General features: G+C 37.8%; 1 protein-coding gene across 1 annotated transcript in view; it reads right to left on the bottom strand.

Moving 5' to 3' along the window:
* Nucleotides 1–25,558, bottom strand: part of ROBO1 (roundabout guidance receptor 1) — a gene marked incomplete at its 5' end in the record, with an annotated part of 146,705 nt that overhangs the window by 19,023 nt on the left and 102,124 nt on the right. The window contains 6 exons of the mRNA XM_079921453.1: nt 1,538–1,944; nt 12,725–12,973; nt 16,168–16,309; nt 19,373–19,480; nt 21,689–22,024; nt 24,577–24,731. Coding sequence (XP_079777579.1) covers nt 1,538–1,944; nt 12,725–12,973; nt 16,168–16,309; nt 19,373–19,480; nt 21,689–22,024; nt 24,577–24,731 — 1,397 coding nt within the window. The remainder of the gene's footprint in view (nt 1–1,537; nt 1,945–12,724; nt 12,974–16,167; nt 16,310–19,372; nt 19,481–21,688; nt 22,025–24,576; nt 24,732–25,558) is intronic.

The following is a 25,558-nucleotide window of genomic DNA, read 5'->3' as shown; positions in this document are numbered from 1 at the left end:
GATGCATTTTCGACATTATTTCTATGTCTTGTTGATTTAATGAACTGAAACACACGCTTAATGCAATCTGAAAGCAGTAGTTTGAGATGTTTAATTTCACTTATTTATTTATTTTTTTACAGAAGATTAAAAAATAAGGAGAAACAAAAGCTGTATATAAAGTTAAATGTTATTTATTTATTAGGAATGATAGATATGTTTGCATACTTATTTTATTATACCCAGAAGCAACTAGGAGAGAAAAAGGAAATTTGGTTGAATATCATAAAGTATAGGGCTGGCTGAAATAAGTATGCATTCTATGATAATAGTTTGAGAGATATTAGACATTCTTTTTTCCTGCAACACATTCTTGATAAATAATATATAGGAAAAGAAAACTTTATGATGTGAGTTAAATTTTCTCTGAATATATTCTACACTGATAAGAAATAATGACCAATCCAATATCTGAAGAGAACATGGAAAACTACCAATGTGATAGTTATTAAACTAAGAAAAATAGAACAAAATAGCAATTATTGATTTGTTGTGATAGTCTTTCTCAGAAATAGCTCTCTTTTTGACCACATTATTTTTATTCTATTCATATTTTCTTGGTTACCAGAAATATATATACACTCAACATGTATATGAATGCATATATGTACATATTCCATTATACAGAAATGAAAATCATGTGATAAATGTATGATTTAAATTAAAATTTTTTTCTTTCTCATATTATTTACTTTCTAAACAGAGTTGGGAGTGGGAGATAAGTAAAAATGGGTTAAAACATAAGAATGGATATACAGTAATTAAAAACAGGCTACTGGCAATGAAAAGGGAAAATAGATGGAAAAAATACATAAGCGTTTGGATTAACTTGCTCTCCAAATTATTAGATTAACAATGTATACTTTAAGTATCGAACATACTTATACTTGAAAATGTGTGTATAGTACAAACATCTTTATATCTTCTCAATTAAATGAGTGTTCTAATTGAGAGGGCATGAAGAGAATAGGGGTTAAGGAGAAACAGCCCAGTTTCCAATGGTTGAGTGTCCCCTCCGGACATTTATCTATTTCTCCTAGACACTTTCTAATTAAATGGGATGAGAGAACTACCTCAATGAATTTTATTTTGGTGACTTTTTACATCTTAAAAAAAACCATATAACACAAACCTCATTTAATTGACCATATACATTCCAAAAGAAATTGTACATATATTTGCTAAGACTATCTTAAAAATAAAGACTTTTCAGGTAGCTTCACTCACATTACATAGGATTTATTAAATAAAAATAAAATAGAAGATTTAAAAAGCCTGTTATGAAAAAGGGAATAAGCAAGCTACATCATCATCTTGGACCTTGGTTTCCTTAGGCAGCCAAAAAAAAAAAAAAAGAGTAATAATAGTTGCATTTCATATAGGACATAAGATTATGGATCTCCATAATCAGCAACATACGACTATGGATCTCCAATCAGCAACTGACAAATGCACATCGAATTTTCTTTCCCAGCTTGGAGAAAAGCGGACGACTTACCAGCAGCATCCTGCATTTGGCGCCGTGCCACTTTCAGACCAGCGTACTCTGCTGCTGCTGCCACTGCCTGGGCAAAATCGGCATCGGTGAAAAAGGAGCCGTCAGAAGAACTAACACTGGAGCGTCCGCTGGAAATGTTGTCCTCCTCTGAGGCTGAGCCCCAGCCATTGATCATGGACCCAGTGACAGAGCTCTCCAGGTCCCCAACACTGGAGGCAGGGGTCTGTTCAAGCCCGCGTAACAAAAGCCTTCTGGTCTGCATCTTGGCTACTTCCATGTCGGCTTCGTCTTCTTCCTCTTCTGGCGCATCCGTATCCATATCTGAGACAAGGGGTCCTGAAATGTAGCCGTAAGTATGGGGTGGGGAAATCGGTCGTGGAGGTGGAGGAGGGCTCACCGGCTGCCGTCTGCAGGAAAATGAATAAACAGGTATGGCTTAGCTCATTACTTAGGACACAAAAGCATAAATTAACCAAGAAATTCACAAGTCTTTGCTTCCGTGGAGATAATTTGTTCAGGAAAAACAACGATAAATCAGAGCATGTGTATGTTTTATTCTGAGTTGTAAGAAATTTACCTCAAAACCAGAGGTACTTTTTTTAAAATTTTTTTGCGGTACGCGGGCCTCTCACTGTTGTGGCCTCTCCCATTGCGGAGCACAGGCTCCGGACGCGCAGGCTCAGTGGCCATGGCTCCCGGGCCCAGCTGCTCCGCGGCATGTGGGATCTTCCCGGACCGGGGCACGAATCCGTGTCCCCTGCATCGGCAGGCGGACTTTCAACCACTGCGCCACCAGGGAAGCCCCAGAGGTACTTTGAAGCATGGTGGGCTACCTTTTGATTCAAGCTTAATAGAAATATACTCATCTATCTATAAGTCTCCTACGTTTTATCTTTTGGATTACGTTCAGTTAAAACAGGGGTAAGTAGTACCTATTTCGAAATTGACATCTATGTATTTGTCCTAAAGTGTATGGAATATTATTGACAGCTTATTATGACCAAAGACAGCAGACATCAGTCCTGAAACAGGCTGCTGCATAAACATATAAACATGTTCCTTTCCCTTTCCTTCATTGCCACTCCCACCATTGTAAGCAAATGGACTCATTCATTTTGACTATAGAGAGTAGAATTTTATAGGATTAAAAAATTATGCACTGAGCATATGACACAATTTCCTTTAGATTTTAGTCTATTAAAAAGGTCTAAGAGCCAAGAGCAGTTTTTCTCCAAATTACTTACTTATAAAGATTATTAGCTATTTGCAAGTATATTGCTTTTACCATTATTCCACCTGTTTAACAAAATGCTTACAGGTATTTTTCTTGATGCTCTGGAAGTTAAGTGCCAAATTTCAGGACAAAATAAAGCAGTACCCTACAATTTAAGTTCACAGTTACCAATAACTGGTTTCAACCATCTCTCCACAGATCTGGGGAACATCAGTGAAAAGCAGTCCTCTTACCCTCCAACACCATCACACACAGTGAATATAAGATGACTGAGAAGGTAGAGAGCTTTTGGACATTAGTGGAAAGCAAGGTTTGTGGAAATAAGCTATTCCCAAGGCTGGAGAATGCCAAGAGATTAACTCCTAATTAGGAAAGTGCCTGAAAAAAGGGATACATATAGTGATTTCCACTTGGAGGACTACTTAGTGATGTGCTCAACAGTCCCAGTGCTCTCTAAGCAAGGTTAAAAAGATGACATAAGGGGAATATCATTTGGAAGAGTCATGACAACACCTCATCAAATTCTGTGCTCCTGAGAAGTAAAGAGGATAGATTCCAAATAAGCCTGCCGACCTGAGCACTAGTGTTGGAGGGTAAGTGACATTAGGATCTAGTGTAATCTGGTGACCCTATGGCTTGGGAGGCTAGGAGAGATATGGCATGAATGCCACTCACTGGTAGTCCATCTGAAGATGTGGCTAAATTGTTCAAGGACTACAAATGCCTATCGATGCTGTCCAGGACTGAGTCCTTCATCAGTGGAGGAAGTTGGTGCCAGCCCCCTTCCCTCACCATTCTTGTGATACTCAGAGAGCAAGATGAGACAGAACAGTCAGTCGGGCTAACCAAAGAGAAGACCGGATCCTCATCTACTTTGCTCTTTTTATGTGCCCTTTTCCTCGCCTTAGCGCTTGGGAGAATGCACTGGGAAGAGTGAGGAAGGAAGTGATTAAAAACAGAACACACCCATTACTCCATGCCACCATGGCCACAGGCATGTGCAATCTGCAAAAAAATCTGGAAATGCATGATTATGGTTTTAAAATTAACAGGACCGGGTCTTAAACTAAAAGAAAGCAAACAAACAAAAAAAATCATATAGGATCTGGTCAAGATCGAACTTAGGGACCTGCTACAGAGAGGGAAACGGAAGTTCAATATAGCACAGTGGTTAGGGTGGCATGGCAGTTGTTCGAAGAAAAAAGTGTTGTGCTATTTATCCCAATGAATTGAGGCACTTCAATAAACATGTTTTATTAACACAAATGGAAAGCATTAAAAATGAATGATTACTAAAATACTACAGTTAACTAATTTATTGAGCACCTACTTTGCAGCTAAGTATTTTACAACGTTAACTCATTTAATTTTCTCAACAACTTTCCAGGGTACTTATTTTTTTATTATTTTAACAGATAAGGAGATTGAAATTCAGAGGCCATTGAAATTAAGGACCTTGCCAAAGTTCCCACAACTAGTATGTATCAAATTTAGAATTTAATCCCACATTCCATTTCCAAGGCCATGGCCTTTCCTCTAAGAATGGTGCTATTACACACATATATACACACATACACATATATATATACATATGTGATATATATACACATACACAGTTCTTCAGTATAATGTGTTATTTTTCATTTCTGGGTCGTTTCTAATGCATCTGTGTGTGGCACTAGAAGAAACATGAAAAATATGCCAAAGCTGAAGTTATTTAAGAGATTAAAATGGATAATTGTTTCAATATGGAGTGCCTTTATTTAATTTGGATTGTTATAAAATACCATACTTAAAAGTCAATTTACAGTCTTTGTCAGCAGGCACACCCAAAATACAAGAAACTTCTTTTTTAAATACATGTAAGACTTTTTAGCACAAAAGGGACTATTTTGACCATCAGTGAAGGGATGTAAGACAGCCAACTTCACAATGAAAGGATGCTAGCATTGTTGTATTTGGATAATTCACATTCTGTGAAGCAGAAACATCTTCATGTTAAATAAGGGCTGGCTTTTAACTACTACCACCCTGTACAAATGCTGAGGAAAGACAGAAAAATTTATTCAAGCCATCTGTAAACAAGGCAAGCCCAGGGAACGTGTGATAAACCTGTACGGTTTGAAATATGTAATATACTCTATTTGAAAACAGAAAGCTATTTCAAGATGCGGCACTCAAGTGGGACTTGCCACAAATGAACCTCAACCCTCTCAGTTTTTCCCCCTGAGGGGTTTCAATGTCTTCTGAAATAATGTACAGCTACATGGCTGCTAATCACAACACTCTAGGCTCCTGCAAAAATGATGCCTTCATAAGCATGTTCAAGAGAAGAAGGGAAAAAGTCCATTGATTTATGAAAGCAGGTATTTATATAGTTTACCACATAGCATTTACCAGGCAAAAGATGGAAGGGGGAAAATACATACCTTTGAGATTTTTTTTAAAAACTGGTATAGTTTCAATACTTTGTATAATTAATCATTAACTGGTTTGTAAACAGACAAAATATTTAATTTTTCTTGGCCTTCTTTCTTTTCCTTCCAATTATATCATACTCAGTTCATCTACAGTAATAAAATATCTATAAATTTCCTGTTCCATACATAAAATTTACTTTTACTTTTCAAGAGATTTTTTTTCACTAAATATCAACTACAGTAAACTCAATAGCACCAGACACTTTTGAAAACAGTATATGTAAATACATTTAATTTTATTATTTTCATAGTTATTGTCTGAAAAGAGAGAAGATTCCTATTATGCTGGTCATCTAGTTTATCTAGTTTTGGACAAAAAATGGAATATCTCAGAAGCTAATGAGAATGCCCAAACTGTAATATCCATAATAATGCAAGTATGAAATACTTATCTAGTTAAATATTGCAAAGTTATAATGGTTTTAGCTCAGTAATTTCTTATTCATTACACTATTTATAATGCCCCTAATCAGTAAACATAAAAGTAAAAAACGGGGCTTCCCTGGTGGCGCAGTGGTTGAGAGTCCGCCTGCCGATGCAGGGGACACGGGTTCGTGCCCCCGTCTGGGAAGATCCCACATGCTGTGGAGCGGCTGGGCCCGTGAGCCATGGCCGCTGAGCCTGCGCGTCCGGAGCCTGTGCTCCGTAACGGGAGAGACCACAACAGTGAGAGGCCCGAATACCACAAAAAAACCAAAAAAAAAACACAAAAAAAGTAAAAAATGTATTCATTCTTTACTGTGTACTAACTATGGTGAAGGAACTTTTAGGTTCTGAGACCAAAGGGATCACAAGGACACGGCTTAGGGAATGGTTTACCGATTATACTTTAAGACATGGAAGGATTCGATTTTAAGGCACTCATACTTAGTAAAGCTAACTATGTATCAGTCCGTGGCAGTATTTTGCAAAGATGCCCATAACAATATCTTCCATCCACAATGCTCTTCTGGGATGAGAACCTGCTATCCCTCCATCGAGAGAAGGAGTTTAGTTCTAAGTTCCTGAGTCTGGGTGGACCCTGTGACTGCTCTGACCACAGAACGTGGCAGAAGTGAGACTGTGCCAGTTCTGAGTGTAGCTCTTAACTGGCCTGGCAACTTCCTTTCCCTGCCACGTAAGAAGTGCCACTCCGCTGAGATCGCCATGTCACGAGAAGCCTGGGCTGTGGTGGAGAGCCCCTGGAGGATAAGACTCCATAAGGAGCCAGAGAGAGGTCACGGAGCACTGAAACGTCAGGCATGTAAGTGAAGAAACTCACTTCAAAGTTGATCTCACAGCCCCAAAGACCAGAGGAAGCCATGTGGGTTGGCGATGAATTGCCCAGGTGAATCCTTTCAGAATTCCTGACTCATGGAGTTGTGAGTAAAACAAAACGGTTTTAGGTGATTATGTTTTAGTGTAATTTGTAGGCAGCAATAGAAACAGGAACTTAGGGACTATGCTAGAAATTCAGCTAAATAAAATAGATATGTTCCTTGCTTGAAGGGACTTAGAGTCTAGCGGAGGAGACAATTAATTAAATACGCAATGGTAATGCAGTATTCACAAAGCTCCACGACAGAAGATATCTAGGGCACGCTGGGAACATATAGAATTGGCTTCAATCTCAGAGCTGGGACATCAGGGAAAGATTCTAATGAGAGCATCTGCCATTTAATCTTGGATCTAAAGGATATGTAAGTGTTAGCTCCAAAAAAAGAGAGGGGATAATGGTGTCCCAGGAAGATGAGAAGGCAAGTGGTAAGACCTCAAAGTGGTTGAGAGTGAGGCAGGAGATAGATGGGCCCCAGGCTGAGCGCCTGGAGTTTGTCCCCTGTGGACAGATATACCAAGATGAAGACAATAGCAGGAGGGAGGAGAAGCTGAGCCCTGCCCAGATGAGAGATAAAGAGACCACATATTCCTCATTCTCCAAGTCAAGGAGACCTTCCCGACTACACACACACACAGAAAGGCTCCTTGAAGGACAAAAATGCAGGGGGGGCGCCACCCCATAGTAAGCAATGTCAACCTACCCACAGACCTCTTCGCTGGAATCCATCTTGGCTAAGAGATGCGCACGCACACATGGGAGGACCCTGAAATAAACCAAATACTGACTCAGAGCCAGACAAAGCAAGATGATTGGCCAAAGGAAACCCGGAAGAAATGCCCCACGTAAGAGATTCAAACTACCACGATGGTGCAACTCTCTCTCTGAGCCCGCCTGTGTGTGCCTATTCACACGTACTCTTTTTCCCTCTAATAAACACTTTACTTGTTTCACTACTTTCTGTCTCTTTGTGGAAATTTATTTGTCCCTGGCCTTGCCACTGGCCCCTGGTGGTCTAGTGGCTAGGATTCAGCGTTCTCTCTGCTGCGGCCTGACTTCGGTCTCTGGCCGGGGAACCGCAATCCTTCTTCAAGCTGCTGCAGGCTGAGGCCACCCAAGATCAAGAGCACTGGTCATTCCAGGAACTGGAAGAAACTTAGAGTAAAGGCAACAGGAACAGGGAGGAGGGGAGTGGCAATGGGTAGGCAAAGAAAGGCATGCAGCGGTCAGGTCACAAAGGGCCTTGATTGCTACATTAAGGAATCTTGCCTTTATTCTAAGGGAAATGAGAAGTCATTGAGAGATTTTAAGCAATGGAGAGACTTGATCAGTGTCGCATTTTAGGAAAATGCCTCTGCACAGTCTGCAGCAAGAAGATTAGATTGAAGAAAGGGCAAGGCTAAAGGCAACAAAGACCACTTATGGACCATTATAGTAATACAGGCAAGAGAAAATGGCTGCAGGAGGTAGGGAAGTGCCTTTATGGCTGGAGATACATGTATTGCTCTGAGTGATATTCAAGCAGTAAAAATCTGCAGGAACAGGTACTTGGACATAAGGGTCTGATTCTCTAGAATGAAATCTGTAGAGAAATACCTGCCTATCTTTAATGAGCGCATCATGAGGGGAGTGGCAGGATGATGAGAAACAGAAGTCATCTACTGATGGGGTAGGCATCCAAATAGGTTAAAGGTTTGAGAAGAGGCTTGATTCAAAGACTTAGAGATGGGAATTACAGCATTATATATAGTATCAAAAAGGTGGACATGACTTAAATGCCCAATATTAAGGAATTGTTTAAATAAATTGCAGTATACATTTGTTTAACGTGAGTATCTAAACTGTAATTGGCATGGAAAAATTCACTGTTCAGTGAAAAAAATACCTTATAAAATTATATTGGCATATCACAAATTCAAAGCAGTGTGAGTACATGTAGAGACAAAGAACAGAAAAGATCTTTACTGAGTTCTTTTTTTGTCTGTTTGTTTTGCAGTACGCGGGCCTCTCGCTGTTGTGGCCTTTCCCATTGTGGAGCACAGGCTCCGGACGCGCAGGCTCAGCGGCCGTGGCTCACGGGCCTAGCAGCTCGGCGGCATGTGGGATCTTCCCGGACCGGGGCACGAACCCGAGTCCCCTGCATCGGCAGGCAGACTCTCAACCACTGTGTCACCAGGGAAGCCCCTGAGTTCTTAATGGTGACAATTTCTGACAACATAGATCATTGGTACTTTTGTATTTTCATTTTGTTTCTATGTATTTTCAAAAATTTCTATGGTAAACATGTAGAATATACCTTCAGCATAAAAGAGCAGTAATAGTTTTTTGTTTAATGGGCTTTCATCTACTTCATATTAGTGCCCAGTGTTATTAATATTGTACCTTCATAGACTGAAAGTCATACCTTTTAAAAAAAGGCTGAATGTAGTCAAAGAGGATTTTGAGGGCAGATACCCAATGCATTTCCCAATTACACCTGTTCACTTTGAGTTCACCCCCGCCAAAACAGCAGGGAGTCAGTCAACTCCTCTAGTATCAGATTCCATCCATCAGATACTTACTGAAGAAGGCTTTGTGGAACTCAATGACGTGAGTAGGACTTGAGCTCTGCTCTCAAAGAGCTTTTAAATTAAATAAGGAAACAGATGCAAACAGCCAATGCTAATGCAACGTGAAAACCTGATTAGTGTGGTAGCAGAGCTGTGAACAGACCACTGTCAAGAGTAAAGAGAAAGATTAGTTAATTTTTGCCAGGCAACAAGAAGAAAGTTGCACAGGCGGTGCATTTGAACAGGACTTGGAAAGATGAGAAGTGTTCACCAGGCAATCAAAGAAACAATATGTACCAAGACGCATGTGCTTAGTGAGGGCGCTAAGGATTTTGGGGACAGTCATGAAAGGCAAGAGCGGCCTGCCCCTCCTGCTAGCCCTCTGTGGGCCGGAGAGTGGCATTGCTGACAGGCTGTTGGTGAGTTAAGACAACAGGGAATTTCAAACAGACTAATTAGAAAAGAGGGTGTGTGGAGGGGTTGGGAGGGAAGAGGTAAGTAAAGGAAAAAGGATTGTAAAAGGCTTTGAATACTGGGCTAAACGTAAGAGCTGACTCTGAATGGGGAGTAACATTACCAGACTGGGGGGTAAAGTAAGATAATGTGGAGAGTGGACACAAAAGGGGAGAGAGAAGAAAAGTGGTCAGGTCAAGGATGTAGCAATATTTCAAGAGACAGGGACTGAGGGCCTGCCCTGGGATTCTAGGAATGGAAACATAGGAACAAAATCAAGAGATATTTTGGAGTTAGAAAAGAAGGGGCTTGGTGAATAACTTACTTTGGGGAATGGTAGGAAGATAACAGAAGAAATCAAACTATAAGATAATTACACTGATTTCAAAATCACAATTCTTTGTGATTTTTTTGCCTATTCCCTTGGCTCTTTTATTTTTAATATGTTGGTCAAATAAATAAGGATTAATGATTCTAAACGAGATAGCCAATAAAGGAGGAAAAGGAACAAGTTTGAAAGGTCAAGTGCAAAGAAAAAGAATTTGATTTCAGACATGTGTAGTCTGAGATGTCCAACTGAAAATATCACGGTAGTGCTCAAGAGAAAGGGCTGGGCTGGCAAAATCAATGCGAAAGCCATCAGAATATAAGTAATACTTGAACCAAGTGTAAGGATGACAGCATAAGGGTGAGGACAGTAGGGAACTAATATTTGTTGAATACTTATCCTGCTTTAGATACTTTATATACACGATTTCATTTAATTCTCACAAGAAATCAGAAAATTGTTATCACTGCAGAAAGCGTAAGTGTAATAAAGACAGAGAAGCCTCTAGACTGACGATTAAGAGGTTACCTTCCGAAGCCTGATGGAAGCAAAATAGTATAAGCCAGCATACAGGGGGCTGAGGTGTGAAAAAGAATTAGGAAGGTAGAAGTGATTAAAGAATCCTACAGGGCTTCCCTGGTGGCGCAGTGGTTGAGGCAGATGCAGGGGACACGGGTTCGTGCCCCGGTCCGGGAGGATCCCGCATGCTGTGGAGCGGCTGGGCCCGTGAGCCATGGCTGCTGAGCCTGCGCGTCTGGAGCCTGTGCTCCGCAACGGGAGAGGCCACAACAGTGAGAGGCCCACGTATCGCAAAAAAAAATAATAATAATAAAAAAGAATCCTACAGAGTAGGAGAGAAAAAGAGCAGGGTGACTGGAAGGGGAGGCTAAGGAAAGTTTAAAAAGTAGTAAGGTATATACACTACCATGTGTAAAATAGATAGCTAGTGGGAACGTGCTATACAGCACAGGAAGCTCAGCTCAGTGCTCTGTGATGACCTAGATGGGTGGGATGGGGGGCGCTGGGAGGGAGGTCCAAGAGGGAGGGGATATATGTATACATATAGCTGATTCACTGCATTGTACAGCAGAAACTAACACAACACTGTAAAGCAATTATACTCCCCCCAAAAAAGCAGTAGGGTTAATAGTGAAGAGAAAGGATTGAATGAAGAGAAAGAGGCTGAAAAGTCAAGATAGATAAGCTGCTTTTTGATCGTGATCAAGAAAGGTGAAGAGGATGACATAAGGAACACAAAAGAAGAGCTGGCCAGGAAGACTGGGTGTACCACTTGTAACACAGAGGAGGATGGTGAGGAAATAGGTAATTTGAAAGAATGAGAAAAGAATGTTGAGGTATTTCAGAGCTAACAGCCTCTATTAGCGTCTCATTTTCTCCGAATAAGAGTGGCAGAGATGCTTGTGACCTTAATAGGGAAAAGAGATACCTTATTTATTCTCAATCTTCCTGAAGTTCCATGAGTTAATAATACTAAAGTTAAATGTCTGGCAATCCAACTTCCCCCTTGCCACACAGAAGAAAATTTAACTGCTTCCTTCATTTTAGAGAGTATATGAGTTAAATTTGGCAATAACCTCTTACTCGTAGAATAGTTAATAAACACTGCAAATTCTATTTGAACCTACAGAATTCAAGCAGCATAAACCAGAATTTGTTATTCATTCAAGAATATTGAAGGAGATCTTCTGGGGCAAATAATATACTTAGTTTCAAATGATATTAGGAATACAGAAAGTAATATATATGTAATGTGTCAAGGGCAATAAAATAGTACAAACAAGATCATCAATAGTGAGAGAAGTGCTGACATGATGCAGCAATAGCTTTTATGTGGTAGAAATGCCAAGTGAAGGATTTGTGCAAAACAAAAATGTACTCGTTAGCAATGCTGAACATATAGGTTAAAGAAAGTCTAGGAAACACACATGCACACACACACACAAACACACACTACTAAGTAGCTTGGACAAAAGGACTGCAACCTAACATTCAATCAAAATAAATGTACCTGAGTCAACACAAAATGAATATACGAAATTCATGCTTCTGTAACATTACAGCTATGAAAGAACAAATCATTCTGCAGACTTAATTTTCAAAGACAGGAGAGGGACTTCCCTGGTGGTCCGGTGGTAAAGAATCCACCTTCCAATGCAGGGAATGAGGGCTCGGATCCCTGGTCGGGGAACTAAGATCCCACATGCCTCGGGGCAACTAAGCCTGTGCGCCACAACTACTGAACTCGTGCGTCTCAACTAGAGAGCCTGCGTGCCACAAACTACAGAGCCCACGTGCCCTGGAGCCCACGCGCCACAACTAGAGAAGAGAAAACCCGCACATCACAACTAGAGGGAAGCCTGCACGCTGCAAGGAAGACCCTACGCAGCCAAAAAAAAAAAAGTTATTAAAAACAAAAAATAAAAGGAGAAAAATCTATTCTTCACAGACTAAAGAAGTGATATGCCCATGCATAAAGAAAACTAAAATACAAAATCATCAATAAAATGTTACAAGATTAGCAACCCATATATTTACTACATGATCTCCACCTGTTTATGAATGCAATTATCATAAGTGGGTGAGAATTAAGGCACATTATTTTATGGTTGCAAGTTCACTGGGATCAATTAATCTAATGTTCTGATCAACAATATTACTTGATATGCTAATTACCAAGGCATACTGTGTGATGATACTGGAAAAAAGCCCCATGTGACCTGAAAATTACTTCATGTAATAGTATTCTGTAAATGCCACTTAGGAGTGGAAATTATCTGATTTGTCAGTAAAGACTGGTAGCAACGTACCTCCTGTCGGGTTGGTGCTGCATGTGGCCGATCTCCTCTGGACAATCCTGTAACATGGGCTGGAGTTCTTCCTGTGGAGAGGGGGTCAGAGTGGCAGTGGACTGATGGCTGTAAGACACGGCAGCTGGAGAAGAAGCAGCTCCCCGCACAGGAGGAGTGGGGCCTCGTTCATCTTCCTCCTCTTCTAGTTCACCTTGTTGCAAATACATCCTGGCTGGTGGCACAGGACATGGCATTTCTTGGTCATAGCTAAAACAAATTATAAGGACACTTAGATTGACTTCAGGTTATTCAAATAAACTATTTGTATAGTTAGTGAAATATCAACTTTGGATTGCTTTTGAAATCTGAATCTTCTGGCCACGTTAAGAAGGTATTGTTTAAAAAAAATAGTTCACTGTCATAAATGTGTGTGAATTGTTATATATAACATTTTTTTCTCTGAGGGATTACAATTTAATTGGCTCATTACAGGCTCTGAGAAGTCATGCAATAAAGAAATCTATTTAACATAGTTTAATTTAGTAAACCCCAAAAGTGTTTGATATATTCTATCCCTCCAACTCAACATGATCTCTAAAGGATGACTCAAGGACGGTCTTGCAAATAATCCAAAGATGATATGCTAACCTCTGTGAAAAATTACTCTTGAAAATCCCTTCAGAGGGAGGTACATTGGAGATCAAGTTATTAGTCCAATACAACCCACTTTTCCTCTAAAATTATAATAGATCACTATTTCTTCAGTTGAGCACAAAATAAAGTACATAGTACTTTGTAAAGTACATGGCTTGCGTTTAGGATGCTGAATGAAAAACACAATAAATAAAATAATCAATAAACAATAAAATGTCCCTTCTACTCCTCTGCTAGAGCTGTGTGGAAGCTCTAAATGGATCTGGGGAACATTCATGACTTTCTCTTTTACCTCAGGCCATATGGTTATTAATTAGAATGGAAGTAACTTAACGCATTATATAAATTGTGTTCATGTTACCCCTCTCTCTTGTTCATTCTCCACCACCTGACTTGTTTACCAGAACTCAGGAAAGTTGATGCTCATATAACATGATTTCTTTGTATCTTCTTTAACTGAACTAATCCTACCATATTCCTCTCGGACACTTTTTCCTGTGTTTCCTAGGTATCTTGTATTCATCCTGACATTTCTCTCTCTCTCCTACCTCAAACTGTGCCCCAGTTCATTTCTATTCTACTTCTAAAAAAAATCTCTAAAATCGATTCCTTTTTCTCTCCTCACATTGTTTCCAAAATTACTTTATTATAATATGCATCACTCTCTGGTTATTCACCTGCTTTAAAGTAATAAATGGCTCTTTAATTGCCTAGAGGATAAAATACGAGGACCTAAATAAGGCATTCAAGTACCTGTATAATCTGGCTTACACTTGCCTTCCCAGCTTCCTCTCACTCTCTACCATGTGTTTCATATTAGTTCTCATGTTAGTCCACATCCCTCTGTGGTCTCAATGTCCAAAAAACCCCTCCTCTTGATTGAGAAACTTCTCATTCGTTAAGCTCAAAAACAAAAGCAGTGGGCTTCCCTGGTGGCACAGTGGTTGAGAGTCCGCCTGCTGATGCAGGGGACACGGGTTCATGCCCAGGTCCAGGAAGATCCCACATGCCGCAGAGCGGCTGGGCCCGTGAGCCATGGCCACCGAGCCTGCGCGTCCGGAGCCTGTGCTCCGCAACGGGAGAGGCCACAAGAGTAAGAGGCCCGCATACCACAAAACAAAACAAAAACAGGAAAGCTTCATTCTCCTCAGAATCAGCCTTTCTTTTTCGGGCACGGCTGCATCCCTGTTTTTTATTTTGTGTTAAACTATATTGACTTATTTCATTTTATTCCTATTTTTGGTGGACTAAAATAGTAATGAATGTTGTTAGTATAGCCCAGAAAATGAATTTTTTAAAATATAGCCAATCCTGGTTATTTGCACATTCCATATTTGCAGATTCACCTACTTGCTAAGAAATGTTTGTAACCCAAAGTCAATACCCATAGCACTTTTGTGGTCATTCATGGACATGTGCAGAGAGGCAAAAAATTTGAGTCACCTGACGCATACATTCCTAGCTGAGGTCAAACAAGACAACACTCCACCTTCTTGTTTCAGCTCCTTTTCATGGCCTATAGTGCCATGTTGTTCACTCTCTTTTTTTTTCTTCTTTTTTTTTGCATTATGTTGGTGAGTTCCCTGTTTAAAATGACCCCCAAGTGTAGTGCTTTAGGGATGTCTAGGGTTCCCAGGGCAAGAAGGCTGTGATGTGCCTTTATGGAGAAAATATGTGTATTAGATAAGCCTTGTTCAGGAATGACTTACAGTGACATTGGCTGTGAATTCAATGTTAATGAATCAACAATACATATTAAATAGGGTGTCTTTAAACAAAAACACACATAAAACAAGGTTATGTATGGATGGACTGACAAAAATGTTGTGACCAGAGGCTTGCAGGAACCTAACCCTGCATTTCTCCTAGGAGCATGGCACAGTACTCGCTAATTCAGTGATTGGAAAATTAAAGTACAGAGACTTTGTTTCCTGGCATAGTTGGAACTGTAAAACTGTGTTTTGTTTTGTTTTTGTTTTTTTGTGGAGGATGAAGGAACAATGTCTTCATTTCTATAATAGTCATTAAAAAGACTATTTTCAGGTCGATTTGTATTTTTTGTGTTAATTCTCCACGGATCACACTAGTGAAGCTGCTGTTTTGTTTTGCTGGGCGGGACCATGTCCAGTTCTACAGAATCTGGAGTGAGGAAGAAGCACGCTCACTTCCTAATTGTGGATAATCGTGTGGATTATTTATACTTGTAAAATCCTTGAGAGAGACAATTCAATAAGCTTAAATTTCTACAGTTTTCAGCAGAATGTGATAATATCTAAGAAGAAACAGTTTTCAGGATACTGTGGCTGTGGTATAAATCCATACAATTATTTTATGAAAATTTAGAGATGTGCAACAGAAGTTCTGATATTTGAAAAATACAAAATCATATACAGAGAGTGATATATATGTGATCTCATATAAATTCATATATATTCATGATCATACGTGTAAACTATGTGTATACAATGTAAAATATTTTAAAATATAAATATGTAAACTATGTGTGTGTATAGATGTGTGTGTGTGTGTGTGTGTGTGTGTGTGTCTGTGTGTGTGTGTGTATTCAACTCATGATTCTTAGTTCCAAAAGAAGCTTCCAAGATGCAAATTCCTTTTTCTGGCAACACTGAGGAAGGTTTTTAAGCTGTGCTGAGCTATCAGTAGCTCAGAGACGAATGTTTTATTCAGAGACAGATGTTCATGGACCCTAGGAGTCAGTCTCCCTTGGTGATCGAGTTTAACAATTACTTAACATGGGTTTAAGGAATCATATTATTCCACTTACCTCTGTTCTAAATCCCTCTTACCTTTCATCTACAGAAATACTGTACTCTTCACTAGCGCTCTGAGGTGGATGCACCGGGGGAGGAGGAAGCAGGTCTGCCCAGTTCATGCCACCTTGTTTTGGTACCTTGGGTGTCCGTGCCCCTTTCTTGTGCCCTTGACTCCCTTGAAAAGAAATAAAATGCAAGTTTTTTACTTCTGGACTTTAAATCTTTTCTATTATCCACAGGTTAATTATTTTCTGTAAATATGACCTTATGATTCATATATATAGAGAGATAAACACACTCTTCTTCATTAATTTTAAACAGCACTTTGTACGATAGAAGACGCAGAATATTGCCAAGTTTAACTGCAAAATAAACAGGGAAAAAGCAATAAAATCATAAATGAATTTCACAAGTCATATCATTAATAGTGATCTTCTTACAGCAATTAATTGCATTATGGATTATCATCTAAAACAAATGAGCTGAAGACATATTTTCTGAATTGCCTTTCTATTATTTAATTGCTGGAACCTAAAATACAATATGATACAGATGCGATCTATTACATTTCCACTGTTGCATTAAATCACTGAGTATATATAATTTGTACTTGTCCATTGAAGTGTTTTAGGCATAATGAAATTACTCGTTTTTGTCAGAAAGGCAGGTGCAGGTGAAAGTAATTGCTGGAAGAACTAATATATCTAACAACAAAAGAAGCAGAAAAATGATTTTTAAAAAGGAACAGAAATGGGGCTTCCCTGGTGGTGCAGTGGTTGAGAGTCCGCCTGCCGAGGCAGGGGACGCGGGTTCGTGCCCCGGTCCAGGAAGATCCCACATGCCGCGGAGCGGCTGGGCCCGTGAGCCATGGCTGCTGAGCCTGCGCGTCCGGAGCCTGTGCTCCACAACAGGAGAGGCCACAACAGGGAGAGGCCCATGTACCGCAAAAAAAAAAAAAAGGAACAGAAATGTTTTTAGCCACTGTTTCTATAAAATTATGGCTTAGAGTGAAATAATGTTGCTTGAACATTCAGAGACATTCAGAATAGCTCAATTATCCAAGTTCCCCAATGTTCTGATATTAGATTTGGCATATTCTTTAAACATAGGTAGCTGCACATTTTGGTATATTCATTCTAAAATAATTTTAGGTCAAAAGATATTTGGGGATAAAATGGTCTTTATCCTCCTCCTCCAATATGATACATTTTAGATTCTTATGTAAATTATAGACAATGAGTCTATAATTATTTTTCTCATATGATCCCTTAAATTCAGTGAATTGTCTTGATCTTTTTTTTTTAAACCTTTCCGAAACAGCTCCAAGTTACATGGTACATGAAACCAAGTCTGAGTATATTCAGTGAGCCTTATTTTTTTTTAAGTCACCTGGAAATTTTCTAATGGCAGTGTTTGTTAAGCCAGATGTTCTTGCACTGGTATGTTACTGCACCAAGTGTGGGCTGAGGGACATGCTGTTATTCATAAATTATGACGGTCAGGCTTCTGCTTATGTGTCTCCATTCTCTCTTCCTCCACTCAGTTGTCCTGTATTGGAATGGCTATGCATGTACTGTGGAGTTGACTATCCCCAGAGCCTTCCTCTTGACTTCCTGGCATACATCTACTGTAACAACTCCGTCTGTCCTGAAAGGCCTAACATCACAAATCTCTCCTACACTTAATTTAATTGCTTCATTCTCTCCCCTAATTACCATCAGATTTCACATCTTTGTATCTTTTTACCACATATGTCTCTAAGCTGAGGGATGAAGAAAGTCAATTGAATATTAACAACCTCGAATCATTTTTTTTTCCATTAAGACACGTTTTTCTCTTTAAGTGGCTAAGAATTCAAAGAAGAAACACCATGAGATATCAAATATGAAAATATTTCATATACTTTTCCCAAGAGTACATCCTTGAAATTTTTCCCTTAATTTTAGGGTTTACTTACTTCGAAAAAGAAAAAAAAAAGTTGTTTGATAAGATTTGATTGTTAAAAAAAAAAAAATCAAACCATATATAGTAGAACAAGAGTAGATCTAGAAAGGTATAGGAGCTATTTCTAAGATCCTTAATTCAAATAGAAACAATTTCAATCAGTGACAAAACACAGCCTAGAAAATGTCAAATCAGCATGCCTTAGTCAAGGGAAGACGGTAAAATGCAAATACCATCTCCATTACAGAAGAGAGTTAGAGACATTTGGCTAAAAGCACCTACCAGCAACTTTAATCCAGTTGCTAGGAAGTAATATTTCTATCCTCTCCTGGAGAAACAAACTAGAGTCAAGATCAATTGGTTTTGTTCTCATTGTGGTATGACTTGTTGTGGTGCCACATGTTAGTTCTAATAATGAACCGTCTTTAATTAGAAAAACAGGACTTAAATACCAGCAAGCTCACATCTGCAACCCCTATCAGGAAAACAGCTGGCAAACAGCTGCAACAGCATGAAGACCACAGGGAAGAAGCTTCAATGTGGCTTCTGAGGCACTTAAAGACTGAAGTTGGGAAGTTGCTTTACGAGGTTTTAGAGCAAGAACTGAGTGAGGGATAGTAGAGAGTATAAACTGAGGCAGGTTCCAACTGTACCTAAATCTCATGATATTATCGCTTAGGTTTTTGATTCTGCTCAAGTGTACTCAAATTTTATATGCTTTAATAGTCTTCCTTCAAATGGTAACATATTGAGCAGATTAACTATATGTGCAACATTTTTAAGTTATATTTTTGCTGAGATGGAAAAAAGTTTCAACTGCCTTTAAAGATTAAGTCATGCTTCTGGTTTTAATAAAGGTTTTTAACAAGGAGGAAAATAGGAGCCTCAATCTTTGTTACCAAATAGAACATAAAAAATGGTAGCACAGGGAGATCAGCTCCGTGTTTTGTGACCACCTAGAGGGGGGATAGGGAGGGTGGAAGGAAGACGCAAGAGGGAGGAGATATGGGGATATATGTATATGTATAGCTGATTCACTTTGTTATACAGCAGAAACTAACACACCATTGTGAAGCAATTATACTCCAATAAGGATGTTAAAAAAAAATGGTTTAGCGAGCGAACAGTCCCTCCAATTGCAGAGACAAGACCCATCCCTGGAAGATTCAAATCATATAAAGTGATTAGACATGTCATATACACATATCAGATCACTAGCATTCAAGTTGTAATCTTGAAATGTACCATCCTTTTAAAGGAGAGATTGGCTTTCTCCTTGGTTTCCCTTACTTACCAGATGTACTACTGCCCCGGTCTGAACTATTGTAGGATCCTCCTGTATTCTGGTCATATGATTGATTGTACGGGATAGTTGGAGGAATTGTGTCATTTGCTCGATAATCTAGACATTTCAGATGGGAAAAAAAGTAAACATTTATTTTGGTGCCTCAATCATTTACCAACGATTAAGCTTTCAAACTATCATGTTGATCACCTGCTAAGATGTACATAAGTGTTCAGAATGAAAGGTCAAGAAAAAAAATCAAGATCTTTAAACATGTCTCCTTTAAGATTTATAAAATACAAACTCATTGCATCATCTTCTACACATGAACCGGAATGAATCCTACCAGGGACTATTTCTTCTTTTAAAATATTTATAAGTTAGCTAAGGCAGAAATCAGATTTGTTTGACTTCTTATCTTTAAAAATATAGTAACAAAATAATTTTAATAACAAGAGATCGGGAAAATGTCATGTGTGTGAATCATTAAAAAAAATAAAATAATAAAATAAAACATAAAACTGAAACTTGCCAGGAAGGTTATATCTAATAAAAAATATATCCATGTTAAGAAGATGAAGTATCTCAGTCTCCCACAAATGCTTCTGCTTACTTAGGCAGAGGTGAAAATCCAAATGATAAACTCACCACTGGAACGTACTGAGTAATAATCTGTCAGGCTAGCTGCATTCCAGTGACTTTATTATACTTTGACGTACCAAGTCTGTTTATAAGCAGTATAAACAATAAATCAGAGCTCTGAAATACTTGTACAGAGGACTGTCAGACCTTTCCAAAGTCCACAATAAAGCCATATACTATACAGGAATAATATGACAATAGTTTGAATTCTCACTGTAAACTTTACAATTACAGAAACTCTCCTATTCATCTTTGTCAGTCTTTGTCATGAACTCATATATTATGCTAAGTGAAATAAGTCACACAGAGAAAGACAAATATTGTATGATATCACTTACATGTGGAATCTAAAAAATACAACAAGCTAGTGAATATAACAGAAAAGAAGCAGACTCACAGATATAGAGAAAAAACTAGTGGTTACCAGTGGGGAGAGGGAAGGGGAAGGGGCAATATAGGGGTGGGGGACTAACAGTTACAAACTATTATTTATAAAATAAGCTACAAGGACATATTGTACAACACAAGGAAAATAGCCAGTATTTTATAACTATAAATGGAATGTAACCTTTAAAAATTGTGAATGACTATATTGTACACCTGTAATTTATATAATAGTGTACATCAACTATACTTTGAGAAAAAAAATGGTTAAAAAAATAAATATTTATTGAATTGGGCTATTATACCAATCAAATGTTTCCTTAAACTGGGAAAAAAAGCAAGATAACTGTACTATTAAATTAAAACGTATAACACTAACTTAAATGAAATGTTTGTCTTAAGTTATCTTTTTGCAGTCTCCAACTGTGATAAGTTGTTCCCAACTCAAACCTAAAAAAAAAAGAAATCTGTGTTTCCAATTATCTGTAATTAAATGTATTCTTTACCTGGACACTCATACACAATTGTCCTGATCTATTCAAATCGGAGCAATTCCTTTATTTCCAGAGGTCTAACTTTACAAATCATGTTATTAAAGCAGTAGTCTGAGGGACTACAAAGAAATCAAATACCTATCTCTTCCAACTCACCCATATTGTAACAGAGAAACATTCCCTTCAGGCCATAAAACATTATTCTGCTGCAACAAGTTAACACTAAGAATTTATTTTAGGTTCTATCGTGACAGACTTCAAATCAGGTTACCCAAAGAAATTTAGGTTCTGAAATCATACATTGCAGCAGTCTTAGTAATCACATGAGGTAGGAGAAATATAACAAACTGAACCGCTTCTCCAGTTCAAGTTTAATTTAATTATTTTTCTTCAGTTTGATAAAAAAGCCATTCGTTTATATGACCATGTAGAAGCAATTACCTTCCATTCTCGAGTGGAAAGAATGGGAGAGTCTATTTATTTAAAATGTGAGGTATTGTGATGGTTGTACCTCTGCCTTATGAATAAAAGATTGTCCTGAGCCATCCCTCACCTACGATTAAATTTAAATTAATCTCAAACCATTTGAAAATACTTACATATTATTCTAAAATCAATATTCCAAGGTTATTGTTGTGCTAATTAACTTCTTGACACTGGAAATTTTGAAACCAAAGAAATAAGAAAACCTTAGCGACCAAAGAAAGATTTCACACGCTACTTGCAGACAAGCTTCGGCATGTAGTGCTGAAGGGTTAAGGATGCCAATACAGAAAAGGATGGGAATAAAGGCAAGGCTCTTCACCTTTGTTCAGTTTGTTTTGCTCCATGATGTTATACTGAATTGGTGCCACTTCTTGTTTCTGCTGTCCGGACGGTTTCCAGTGCTTCTCGCTGGAGTCCCCACTGCCATTGTTCATGTTGTTGCTGAGGTTTGACTGGATGAGCTGGGTGGTGGCATAAGGGGTGGGCTGCCCTGATGGATTGACAAAACGCCCATCCTTCAGATTTGGGCTATTGAAGGTTTTCATCTCATTGATTTTGTTACTAAGGTCCACATCACCATAAACAGTTGACTCAGGGAGCATCAGATTTGTTTGTTTGTTATCCAGTTGGTTGTTATAATTTGCTATACAATCAGCTATGTGCAATGGAGAGGAAAAGGAAAAAGTCATTCTGCATGGTTATTCGTTTTCAATTTCCTTGTAAGTAGTTTTGTGAGTCACAGTAAAACTGTTCTATAAAGTATAAATGGGCTTAAATATAATGAATAAAAAGGACCAAATATTCTTATGTCCTTTCTAAAGAACATAGTCAAATGTTCTTTCTAAAGAAAAATTGAGTGAATAAGAGAGGACACGTAATTTATATGGAGCCTAAATAATTCTGAACTTCTGCTAATGTTACACAGTTTATAAATAATGCACCCAAATTAAATAATTTTCCTTTAACAGCCCCATTAATGGGAATTGCACTAAATAATATATACACGAATATCTTTATGTGCCAACTTAACACTTTCTAGTCTGGAGTTACTGAACTATTTGAAGTTACTAGTTAAGCTTATAGGTTAAGAATCCAGACCAAAAAAAAAAAAAAAAAAAAACCCTCTGCCCTCAGATGAAAGAACTTGAGATTTCAATATTTTATAAAATAACTCTACTCAAAAAATATGAGGAACAGAGGTAAAGTGACAGTAAATAGTGCTGAGGAGAATTTTATTAGTTTTCTCCCTTGGTCATGCAGGATAATCATTATCAGGAAAAGATGTTATGTAATCATTTTTCATGGTTTCATAATGACACCTCAAGAAGTATAAAATGACAATAATGATGGCAAAATGAATCATAGTAGCAAGGGCAATTTATCAAATAACACCTGAAATAATACCTAATATGTCTAATATTTCACTCTAATTTTCCCCTTCTTTAAATATTTGAGTGAAATAACTAATATATATATATATGTGTATATATATACATATATATATATAGGAAATATTCAAAGCCTGTAGCTGAAAATATTCAAATAGCAGGAAAAACTTAAATCATCAATTAAAATTGAAACATTTTTAAAATAAAAAATTAGTCAAGTTATAATAGTAAAAATACCACTATTTTAATTCATAGTGGCTACAACATTAACAGGTCACCTTGAGGATAAGTTTTCAACTGGATATCCTAAAAAATGATAAATTAACACGGTCACTACTAAAGATGTAAAAATGAATATAGTTTTAAGAAAAATCTGCAACTTCTCTATCCTACTGAATTCAACTACCCTGCATTTCAACAACAAATGATCAGGGATCAGGGATATCTGATCAATCTGGCTTTTAGTAATTCTTATTTCTAATTTCTAGGTATTAAGTTTTATATAATAGTGGTTAAACAATATTTTTAATGGCAATATGGTTTTGGCAATCTCGTTTTTCTTTGCTAATCTTTCCATATGAGTAATATCCAATAGAACTCTCTCGGATGATGGACACGCTCTATTCTGCATTGTCTAACATGATAGCCACTAGCCACATGGGGTTAGCTAGCCACTTGAAATGTGGCTAGTGCAACTGAGGAACTGGATTTTAAATGGTACTTTATTAAATTTAAACTTAAATAGCCACCTGAAGCCAGAGGCTATCATATTAGACAACACAGCTCTACATATTAATTTAAATGGATATTGTCATTTTTCTTTTATTGGGCTCAGCATAATCTTTCTTTTACTTATAATTATGTGAGCACTTCTTCTAGACAACTAGGATATGGACCTCTAGAGAACATGGACTTGGTCACATGGATATATCATTTCCATATCCATATCCAATGGAGGCTATGATTTGTTCTTTATGGTGTATCACACTTTTTACTTAAATGCCATGTCCTATTTCCCTTTTCCTTAACTCCATTTTACTTCTATAGTCACATATTTTGATTCTTTATGATTCTTTTTATATTTCCTATATTGTGAATGAACGTTAAAAGGTTTTTTGTAAGAATTATTTGTAATTTTCTGTTTTTTCCTTTGCATATTGCATATTCTACATCCGAATTTTACTGTCATGTTTTAGCATGAGATTTTAACGAGCAATTTACCACACATATTTCTGAACCAAAAAGACACAATACAAAATTAGTATTAGTATACACACCTGCAAAAGATATACAATTCATGTATCTTAGGATTTACTAGTATACTATAAAAATCTAATTTTGAAATTCAGTTAGCTTTCATTTAAAGTTATTTATTACCACCATATAATTATTATTATTGCTGCTATTAAAAATTTGGTTCACTCAAACTATAGATCTATTGATCTGCTTTATTCTTAAAATCTTTAAAATAAATACTATAAATAAGTACAATTAAAATTATAATTACATACATTCTCATGAAGATGAATACTTTTGTATAATTTCATTTTTCCTTATTTGCTATCTATTCTAGGACTTATATTCTCCGTTCTCCCTTTGCATACTGAGAAACATTTTTGGGTGGAGGGTGAGGTGTGGAGATATAGGGATGGAGAAAATATTTGAATCAGGCTAGTTTGCTAAACCATGGTTAATAGTTCATGAAAATGCTGATTAAATTTCATTTTCAGTTTAAGGAGAAGAAAACGAAAGTTATCTCCTCGTGACTTGTTCCTAACAATGCCAAGCTTGCCTATCAAGCTGTCTCTGTGCCTCTAACCTGGGCGACTATACGTGGTCAGGTTACTGTCGCTGTTTCCATTGCCTGCTGTGCAACAGTTGATGGAGCACTCATTGTGATTGTTCCCAGTATTAGGCCACGTGTCTGCCAGCCATGGCTGCGTGGCAGGTTCACTGATGTTGAGAAGTCCTGGCCTAAAGAAAAAAATATGTATAAAAGCAAGTTTTATATAAGTAGCAAATGATATTTCCTATTCAGAATTCCAGAAAATTCTTCATCTCACTATTCTCACAAATAATTTGGTCAACTATGCTGAAAGATATACTAATTCCTTTTATTTTACAGACAAGGCAACTATAATGTAATGTTCGGAGGCATGCCTCAGTTTATAGAGCCATTATGTTGTAAACAGTGAGACAAATATTGTACCATTTGTAATGCTCTACTCCGCCTTCAGTCACAGTGGCTAAAAATCAAACATGGAATCTAAAAAATGTGGATACTTATATTTTGTAGTGTTTTAGTAGCATAAAGAATATTCTCGTTAAGACAGCTTGCATTTCTTAATTTTTGACCCATTAAAAAATAATGATCCTTCTCACAACTTCATTAAAAAATGGAACAAGCTTCTTTACTGAGATAAAGGATGCTTCACAGTAAGCACATTTGCATAGTTTTCTTCAAAACCATGTTTCAGAGATAGTGAGTTTGGGGCTCTGTGACATTTTGCAGAGAGCCTCATCAGTGTTTCAGTGCACAGTTCTGTAAGCTTGTCAACATTTTCTGATGGTGACAATGTAAGATGCCTTAAATCCTATATAAACAAAGGAAAGCTACTGAATTAAATCTGGTAAAACGTTGTCCACTGTAAGAAATATTAGCGCTCATGTTTTTTTTTTGCACGACAGATGTTAATCCTCTTTCACTGTGCATTGGGAATGCAAAATACATCAGCAGTTATTAATGGCAGCCCTGGACTACCAGTGCCAGAGACACAGACTGAAGTCCAGGAATGGAAATC

Source organism: Stenella coeruleoalba (genome assembly GCF_951394435.1).
Source record: "Stenella coeruleoalba genome assembly, chromosome: 5".
Classification (NCBI taxonomy): Eukaryota; Metazoa; Chordata; class Mammalia; order Artiodactyla; family Delphinidae; genus Stenella; species Stenella coeruleoalba.
The sequence above is the reverse complement of the archived record's forward strand: the minus strand, read 5'-3'. Positions and strand labels throughout refer to the sequence as shown.